This window comes from Mytilus californianus, unplaced genomic scaffold (genome assembly GCF_021869535.1).
Source record: "Mytilus californianus isolate M0D057914Y unplaced genomic scaffold, xbMytCali1.0.p SCAF_4, whole genome shotgun sequence".
Lineage (NCBI taxonomy): Eukaryota > Metazoa > Mollusca > Bivalvia > Mytilida > Mytilidae > Mytilus > Mytilus californianus.
Window position 1 is genome coordinate 8,430,734 of NW_026262690.1, and position 10,052 is coordinate 8,440,785.

The 10,052-nt window shown below is 33.6% G+C and overlaps 1 protein-coding gene across 2 annotated transcripts; it reads left to right on the forward strand.

Annotated features, from left to right (window-relative positions):
• Positions 1 to 485: 485 nt before the first annotated feature.
• On the forward strand, positions 486 to 6,309 carry LOC127699074 (tumor necrosis factor ligand superfamily member 15-like). Of its 2 annotated transcripts, XM_052202813.1 has the most exons (5): positions 486 to 640; positions 3,268 to 3,791; positions 4,834 to 4,870; positions 5,025 to 5,144; positions 5,744 to 6,309. In XM_052202813.1, the coding sequence occupies exons 2-5, from the start codon at positions 3,390 to 3,392 to the stop codon at positions 6,163 to 6,165; spliced, it is 981 nt and encodes a 326-aa protein (XP_052058773.1). In that variant the 5' UTR covers positions 486 to 640; positions 3,268 to 3,389; the 3' UTR covers positions 6,166 to 6,309. The 2 variants fall into 2 exon arrangements, with proteins under 2 accessions (XP_052058773.1, XP_052058774.1); XM_052202814.1 differs by lacking the exon at positions 486 to 640 and having other exon boundaries at positions 2,998 to 3,791.
• The last annotated feature ends 3,743 nt before the right edge of the window (positions 6,310 to 10,052 follow it).

Sequence of the window (10,052 nt, forward strand, 5' to 3'; positions counted from 1 at the left end):
TTATATATGCTATTAGCTTTTCGTTTTTGAAAGAAGCAAATCTGTTAATAGGAACTGTTTTTTTTTTCTATAACTTAAACTTCAAAAATGTGAATATTATTACATTCATAGTTAATGACAAGAGTATATTTTGATATTAAAATCCTATGTTGTAATGGATACGTTGCAAAAGAAACTAACTACACCTATATTTGTCAATTACATATTGGTAAAACTAATAATATAGAATGATACATCTTTAAAATAGTATAGTGCCAATTGAATATTACCGATAATAGTGGTTAATACTTAGAAATTCTTAAGGATACATAAGAAACCGAGGTTATAGTACAAACGGCATTTAAAGGCTTGATGAGAACAGGAAGTCTACCGGGTTATAACAAATTTGGAATTATTTCTTTTTAAATTTAGTTCATTTACATTGTTCTAATTTAAGGGCTTTCTAATATTATTATCGGTGAAATTTTCAACGCAATAGTATCAACTATTTATTGATTCGCGTGAAACTTTACATATTTACCATTTTAAAATATGGGTTCCTCATCTACCAATGGAAGCAAGATACAAGAATTGTGCGTATGTTTATCTGTCTGTATACATGATTGTTTGCATTTCGGAATTTTCGTAGAAAAACAATATGGTATGTGGATTTTTTGTAGAGAAACAATATTCTTCTTCAATAAAAGAGATGAATATAGATATATCAGTATTTATATATATATTATGTTTGAATAATGCAACAATCAAAATTCAACCTATCTAGGCGCATTGTATTTATATTGTGTCATAGATCAAATTTATTCGTTCAGTGTATGTTTACTTGTTTTTGTTAATGTGTCTTTTTGATCGAGTTACGCCATTTCAATTGATATTTTATAGAGTGTCTTTCTATGTTGTAATGTTACACTACTGTTTCAGGTTAGGGTGAAGGTTGGCGCCTGTTAAAACGTTTAAACCCGCTGTATTTGTTTGCACCTGTCCTAAGTCAGGAACCTGTTGTTCAGTGGTTGTCGTTTGTTGATGTGGTTCAAAAGTGTTTCTCGTTTCTCGTTTTTTATATTGATTAGACCGTTGGTTTTATAGCTTGCTGTTCGGTGTGAGCCAAGGCTCCGTGTTGAATACCGTACTTTGACCTATAATTGTTAACTTTGTACACATTGTGACTTGGATGGAGTGTTGTCTCATTGGCACTCATACCACATCTTCTTATTTCTAGTGAATCAGTTTTCTTTTTTTATAATGATGCGGTAACTATCAAAAATGTCTAAGAATATAATTTTACCACGATAATTAGGTGTTATACACATTTTTGTTATATTTCATAAAGATTATCTACTTTTTCTTACGTCCAAATGAAACTTGCACAGCTGGTCGTTTTTATAGATTTCCAAAACTCCATACAGAAGAGGAAAGACCTATCAGTATCAGCCAATGGTCATCCTACCGGGAAAACAAATTCTGAATTCGCTGATCACCCCCTTAGGTCCCATGTTAGAAAAATGCAATCCTACATTCAAGATACAACGGATCATTTGAATAAAATGGATTCATCAAATCTTTACCTAACAACACAATTTTGGTTTCGATGTATGCATGTTCCTTATGCAATAATATTTCAAAAAACGAAGGAAAAGCCGGTTGTGGAAAGGTATAGAACACTCGTAATGTTAAGGATCCCCAACCGAATGTCTGATTCAGTTACGTAAGCTAAATTGGAAGTGCTCGAAAATAACAACTTTGTTTTGAACAACCAGCACTTCTTGGCGGTATCAGCATGGGAACACAATGGCACCTTATTTGCCTAAAGTGGAACGATACGGTAGAACATCTACATAGTTTTCGAGATTATCATAATAAATTCAAATTTCATCTATAAAAAAATTCAAACTAGAAAATTGATTTGCTCGACACCACCATAGTTTTAAAAACAGAGTCATGACAACTGATCTTTACACAAAGAAAACTATCAAACACAAATTTCTCTTTCTGAAGAGTTGCCATCCGAAACTCCTGGAGCATTCCGTACTGTCAAGACACCAGCCGTAAGCAAAATTGATCCTCGGATTTAAAAACTTGACCCAACAAGAACAAAAAAATAAACTAGTTTTCGGTAAGCCCTGGAAAAGAAAGGAAGATATTCCTAGAATACAAAGATAAGACGACCCATACATGTAAAATTCAGTCTGATGCTACCTTTAATCTCGATCTGACAAATATTCACAAGCGATGTTGTCTAATGGAAAAGTATCCTATCTTTAAAACAGATTTTTTCATCAACTCCTGTGATAGCCTTCCACAGTCCCACAAATCTCATAAAATGGCAGTTACATCAAAGATAAAAAAAAATTAAAAAAACAACAACAACAACAACAACAAGAGACGACAATCGGAGGTTACAAACCATGCGAATGTAGCAATTGTAGGTGCTGTAAAGCTGATTTTTTTTTCGTCAGCACAGTAACAAAGAAGCAATACAAATTTAGACAACATCCAACTGTTGGAAAATTGTATTTATGTTCTTACCTCTGAAACTTGTATACCCAAGAAAAATCACGAGGCACCCCTTAAGAACAAGGCATTCTTTTGAAAATATCTCCTGTCAAATAACGGAGATAACCAAAATTGGAACACAAAAGGTAGAAAACAAAGATAAATGTATTTCGAATGTACCAGATACGTACTCTTGAACCTCATTGTCACCAGATACGTACTCTTGAACCTCATTGTCCCAATAAGATAGATAAGCAACAATTTTATAATAAATGAAAGGAATAAATCTTGAATGTCATATAATTTACACAGCACACAGATCTGTACGTACGAACTGTACAATAAACTACAAAAATTTCATGTCAGTCTCTGATTACATCTGGATAAATGCTCGTGCCTGATGAAACGAGTTTGCCTAACGAAATATTGCGTGAATTTATATGAAATATAACAAGTATATTTATAACACCTAATAAGCGTGTTAAACATTTATATTTATACATGGGTATTGGATCTGGTGTAGTGGTTAAAACCCCTGTCTCTGGATGCTAGGCGCATGGTCGTCGAAGGATGTATAAAATGGTTGCAAGTACTTCTCTCCAGAGGTGACTTAAACATCAAATCTGTTTGTACAGATGATGTTGAGGGTGGAAATTACTATGACATTGTTTGGTTAAACTATTATGCCTTTGTATATATCTACATTGTAGTAATATGCGTACATTAAGAATGCCGTGGTCTATATTTGATATTTGTTTGTTTTGTTTTTTTATTAAGGTGTCAATCATGAAGACCAATTTCAAACAGTGTCTGTGACAATGATGATGATGGTCAACTTTTGAGACAATTTGTCGTCAATCTGAGTCACAAGGCCTGAAACTTATTACGAAATAAAAGATATGAATACTAATTTGTGTGATGCCTACAAACATACTGTTTACTGTATGTGTCCAACAGGGAGCTCTGAAAGGACAATAATGCAAATAAAAAATAAAACAAAATTATCTGTGGAACGATGTCACGTTCTTATTTGGATAATTGTAATTGGAATAATAATTCTCTTTGCTTCATTAATAGTAGCAATGTTTACCTCTCTAAATCATTTAAGACATGATCTTTACAATGAAAAGTTAGAGAGGAGAGACAGAGAAAATACTATGTGTGTGCCGTGCTATGATTTGATACTAGGACCATTGGAAAAAGACAACGCAAAACTTCACTTATTGAAAAGAACAATGGAAAATGATATGGAAATTTGTTGTGCTAAAGGATCGAATCAAACAGCAATTCTTGTTAGCTTGGTAAGTTCATTCTTTATATTTTGATCAGATAGAAGTTCAAATCAGAAGGGAGGAGTTCCTGCTCCTTTATTGATACATTTCGTGGTGCTCATTACAGATAACTCCGATTCTAAGGCGTATTGGGTTGGGTCATAAATGAGGAAACGACAACGTTATTAGGAAATATCAACGTTTCAACTGTGATGCAGGAACTCTATAACAGTAAAAACGCAGACTTTTCATTTCATGCACATCTAATAAACCATCTACAAATGAAATTTTGATACTAAACGCATGTATCAAATATCACATCAAAAAGAGAGAAATGTGCCCTTGATATAGAGGTTCTGTAGGAATGTAGCACAAGTTTTAAAGACCTATAACTTATTTGATTTGGCATTCCAACTTTTTAATTCGAGCGTAACTTATGAGTATTAGCGTTTCAGTGGAATCTATTTCAGATTACGTTTTATAAATGTGATTCACATGGTCACTGAAATTTAAATTAATTAAACACTTGACACCATTTAAATAGCGGAAATCCGAAATTGAATTTAAAAGCTTGTACCATCTTATTTTTTATAAACCCCTGTATAAAATTTTCTCATTCGAATAAAGGAACAGAAACGATTGGTTCCCATATCCTACAGGAAATAGCGTCCACTTAAATAAACGTATTGTCAATAAAAAAATCAAACCTCTTAATAATGCCAGTTTTAGAGGATGTCCTTATAATCAGTGTTGCAATTTCATAAACAAAATATTCATGTCTAAGTGAGTCTATTTCTATTTTATATAACAACGTTGACCTCCAGTATTTCTATTGCATTAGGAGACGGGTTTCAATCGATTGATTTATTTTGGGAAAGGGGGGGGGAGGGTTGACATGTTATAATTGGTAATTGGCCAGTGACTTTTAAGGTCGGTTCTGATTGTTGATAAAAAAGATGTTAATTATTTTAAGAAGTTCAGTGAAAAATAAATATCAGACGTGAAACAATAAAATGGACGGTGATTCAGGCAGTTTATATAATGTAAAATAGAAATTTCTTTTTCATTGCAGATATTTGAAAGGCAAGAACGATTGAAGAAAACTAAAGGTAATTTGTTTGCCCTGTATCTTATTTAATCAAATTTAAGCAAATGATTGAAAACGTTATCTTTTTTCTATTCCAATATTAAACCAAAGAATGCAGATATGTCTAAACATCACCTCGTTTTAGTTCTATGGTTTGTTTTACTTTTTCTTTGTAGATCGAATTCTTTCTGAATCTGAATGTAAATGCAACAGTTCAAGTGATACACGTAACATTACCAGATTAAATAGACCTTCTGTTCATCTGACTGCGGGCGTACAACCAATAACAGATAATTGTAAGTACAAGTAAGCCATTTTAAAACAGGGCAATAGAGTATTCGAATAATCGTGAACTTTCAATGTTGAAGCTATGTTTCTATTTCGGAACTTTAAATCATAAGATAACTTTATCAATAAAAAAAACCAAAACATTTCGAACTTCTTTTTTTCCAATTGCGTTTCTGTCATACTCATCAGGGGAATTACCATAGGTGTGATATGCATCATAATACACTAGAAGATGTACATTTCAAATACCTAAAACTTCATTGAAAACCCGTCTAAGGAAAACTTTGACTGTGCAATCTGGGACCTTTTTGTCAACAAAATATATTTCGTTTAAGTATGCATTTATTTAATATCAAACTGACGATATGGTTAGGTACTGATCGTTATATCAGTAAAAAAAAACAACAAAATAAAAGATAGATTGGTAGGTATAATGTATAAAACAGAATTTTAAATTACACGTTTTAAGGATTCCATTTTTAGAACATGACTGTATCACTTGTTATTGATTTTTTAAATGTCCCTTCTCCCCAGATGGAGTATGTAACTTATTTGACATTACATGGACTATGACCATTAATGAATTTAATGTATAATTTGTTGACAGGTGAACCTCCATTTACAGTTAGTAATTGGGTTTCGAAGGGACCAACATCTCACACAAATGACATACATGTCGACGACAGCCGAATTATCATCCACACATCTGGTCTTTATTTTGTATACAGTCAGATATTTTTCAGTGACCTTTATAGAGGACAACCACAATCAAACGGATCGCATGCTCTCTACCATTATGTTTACAGGTTCAACTATATTTATCCAAACGATGGTCAGGAGCTACTCTTAAAAAGTGTTCGCACACAATGTTGGGCGGAAAATAAAATCTATGGTGATTACACCAGTTATACTGCTGGTGTCTTTAAGCTCAATGCAGGTGATCAGATTTTTGTAAAGGTATCTCAAATCAGATTGATTTCGAGAGATGGACAAGCGTCGTTTTTCGGGGCTACTTTGATGTATCTGTAATAAGAGTTTTTTAAAGGAATCCATGAAATAGCACAATATCATAATGTCTCTGTTCTGTATTACTGTAAGACACATTTCGCTTTTAATATATACAATGCATATTTTAATTTTTTTATTTTTTACTGTTTGTTATAATTTTGTAAAAAAAAAAAAAAATATTCATGTTTTGTTGTTTGTTCTCCATCTCCGTAGTTTGTCTCTAATAGGTAAAATAAACCTTGAAATGAGTTCCTTACTTTTATTCCTTATCGTTTTCTTTATTACTGGTAATCATAGAACACCGTACTATCATATACTAAGGGCTCTCTTTTCCTTATCGTTTTCTTTATTACTGGTAATCATAGAACGCCGTACTATCATATACTAAGGGCTCTCTTTTCCTTATCGTTTTCTTTATTACTGGTAATCATAGAACGCCGTACTATCATATACTAAGGGCTCTCTTTTCCTTATCGTTTTCTTTATTACTGGTAATCATAGAACGCCGTACTATCATATACTAAGGGCTTTCTTTTCCTTATCGTTTTCTTTATTACTGGTAATCATAGAACACCGTACTATCATATACTAAGGGCTCTCTTTTCTTATAGAATTATAAATCAGTTGTACTTATTACCAGGTAACAATACAAACAGTCGAGATATTAAGTATTAAGATAGATGCATGTGTGACTATGCGATAATAGATTGAGAGGGGAACACTGTATTCCACAATTACCAATTTCATAAACCATGAACTCTTTTCAAACACAATTTGCACTGGACGTTAAGCAACCATCAATCAATCAATCAATCAATCAAACCACTTTATGTTGTTGGTTTTTTTTTTTCAGACAAAATTAAATCATATATTTCGCTGGCAAAGCCTACGAAAAACAATTTACTTTAAAACTTAAAAAGGAGCAAGACCGGTTGCGTCGACAAGGTAAGCTCCTGCAATGCATGCATCACCTGTCATGCGCATTCACACGCACATTAATAAAACACTACACAGAAGACTCATCAACGAACACGAACAACCCACCAGAACAAAAAAGTTCACAGAAGGAAAGCTGAAATCATCTAATTTTTTTGTAAAGTTTTATTCTCAACCGACTGCTTTTGTAACTTTATACATGTAAGTGAAGTTATCTGAAAGACTAAACTGTTTCTATGGTATCCTTAATTTTAGTTTTGATAATTATGTTCATCATAGTTACTTATTATTATTATAGAATTAATTCACCTATATAGCTTTACGTGAAGTTAAAAATGTTAGGTATGTATTATGCCCTCTTTTCAAATTGGTTTAACATCCATTTTATCAGAAATCAATACTGGTGAAGCTAATTCCTCTAGGGTCGGTTTAAATCTGGTATGAATTCTTAAAATGCTCAAATCAGTTAGAAAACACGTTCACTAAAAGTCCTTACTATGCAATACTATATATCAAACACATGGGTTAAATAGCGAATCGAATTGACCCCTTTCTTCCAGCAGTAAATTAAGGCAACATTAGTTTACTGCTGCTCAAATATCATAAATAGATTAAGAAGATACAAATCAACTAACAAACACAAACTGAAGGAATAGCATGAACTCAAAAAGCGTGACCAAGTGCGTCGACAGAGTAAACGTCTCCTGCTATGTATGCATCACCAGTCATGCACAGCAGTGATTGTCACTATCTGAAATAGGACACAATTGAATAAATTACAGATTTTGGTATCTAAAATCAAAATCATGTCATTGGTGACTTGAGATACAGACGTGATTGTGACAGTAAAACTTATGCATTGTTGATTTCAGTCGTATTTTCTCATAACTCTGTATGAACAGTTTTTCTGCAAGGGGCACATAGATGTTAATGGAACTTGTGCATTGTGAACATGCACGAAAGTAACGTATAAAATTGATATATGCGAAGGTCATACGATGGGGCAGAGGGTATGTTACTGCTGAGAAAAGGGAGGTTGGAAAGTTGTTATCATCACGTTTGTCACAGATTCTACATCATCAATATATCTGAAAGTAAAATTAAACAACCTTGCAAAATGCTTTTTCTTTTGTCTGTTTTTTAGACGGTACTGTATGATTTCTACATCATTTGAGTACGAAAACAAGTCGGCCAGTACGGATGCACAACTAGTACCCACTGATATACCACTGATGTGTCTATGATTCCCGTTGTTGCAGAAAAGCTTTGTTTAATGAGACGATGCAGTCGAACTTTCAATTGAGTATCGGGAATGTTAAAGTAAAGCGTAGAAAAATAAAACAAATGATATGATTGACACCTGATGACACCGCTGGTTGAATATACTTCTTCACAATATTTCTACAGGCCATTTTTTACTTCAGAAAGAACTTAAGGTTCATGTCTGTCATATTTGTTTTTCGTTAATTGTTTTGTTATAAATTAGGCCGTTAGTTTTCTCAATTGAATTGTTTCCTGTTTTTCATGTCGGGGCCTTATATAGCCGACTATACAGTATGGGTTTTTCTCATTGTTGAAGGGCGTACGGTTGCTTATAATTGCTCACATCCACTTTATTTGAACTTTGGTGGATAATTGTCTCATCATACCTCATCTCCTTATATTCATATTAAGGTAAAATTTTTATTTGTTGTTCTTTATACATATTTTTGTGAAGCTTATGTAGTCAATACTAGACGAGAGATTTTTGTCGTCCTCTTTTGAGTTGATACCATTAGAGAGAAAGACGGATTTGAGGCAATGATGCAAGGATGTATGTAAAGTACCCAGTTCTGCTTCTTTAGATAGACATTCCATGTAATGTTTTTGCATAAATAACAACATTGTTGTCTGCTGAACAACACCATTGTTGTCTATAAAACATGACAAAACCAATTAAATGCTAGACTATATCAACAAACGGAACAAACGGAAAACAACTGTCATATTTCCGACTGGGTACGGGCATTTACCGCCGACTGAGTACGGGCATTTACCGCCGACTGGGTACGGGCATTTACCGCCGACTGGGTACGGGCATTTACCGCAGACTGGGTACGGGCATTTACCGCAGACTGGGTATGGGCATTTACTGCCGACTGTGTACGGGCATTTACCGCCGACTGGGTACGGGCGTTTACCGCAGACTGGGTACGGGCATTTACCGCCGAAAATTGGGGGTTAAAGCTAAGAACAGTATATCTAATATATATGTTCCTGGTTAAAACTAGTTTTAAAGTTAGCTAAACCTCTCACTTGTATGATAGTTGTTTATAGTTCCGTCATATTGACAAAATTGTGTGAGCAACCCAAACAGACATAATATGTTCCTGGTTAAAACTAGTTTTAAAGCTAGCTAAACCTCTCACTTGTATGATAGTTGTTTATAGTTCCGTCATATTGACAAAATTGTGTGAGCAACCCAAACAGACATAATATGTTCCTGGTTAAAACTAGTTTTAAAGCTAGCTAAACCTCTCACTAGTATGACAGTTGTTTATAGTTCCGTCATATTGACAAAATTGTGTGAGCAACCCAAACAGACATAATATGTTCCTGGTTAAAACTAGTTTTAAAGCTAGCTAAACCTCTCACTTGTATGATAGTTGTTTATAGTTCCGTCATATTGACAAAATTGTGTGAGCAACCCAAACAGACATAATATGTTCCTGGTTAAAACTAGTTTTAAAGCTAGCTAAACCTCTTAGTTGTATGATAGTTGTTTTTAGTTCCGTCATATTGACAAAATTGTGTGAGCAACCCAAACAGACATAATATGTTCCTGGTTAAAACTAGTTTTAAAGCTAGCTAAACCTCTCACTTGTATGATAGTTGTTTATAGTTCCGTCATATTGACAAAATTGTGTGAGCAACCCAAACAGACATAATTGGTTTACAACAACTAAGATCCAGCAGCCAAAATTGTGTAAGCA

Excerpts from the sequence above, each read along its gene's own strand:
- LOC127699074 (XM_052202813.1), top strand. The coding sequence starts at position 3,390 with ATGAATACTAATTTGTGTGATGCCTACAAACATACTGTTTACTGTATG. Across the intron at positions 3,792-4,833 it reads CAGCAATTCTTGTTAGCTTG|ATATTTGAAAGGCAAGAACG; the intron begins GTAAGTTCATTC and ends TTTTCATTGCAG. Across the intron at positions 4,871-5,024 it reads ACGATTGAAGAAAACTAAAG|ATCGAATTCTTTCTGAATCT; the intron begins GTAATTTGTTTG and ends TTTTCTTTGTAG.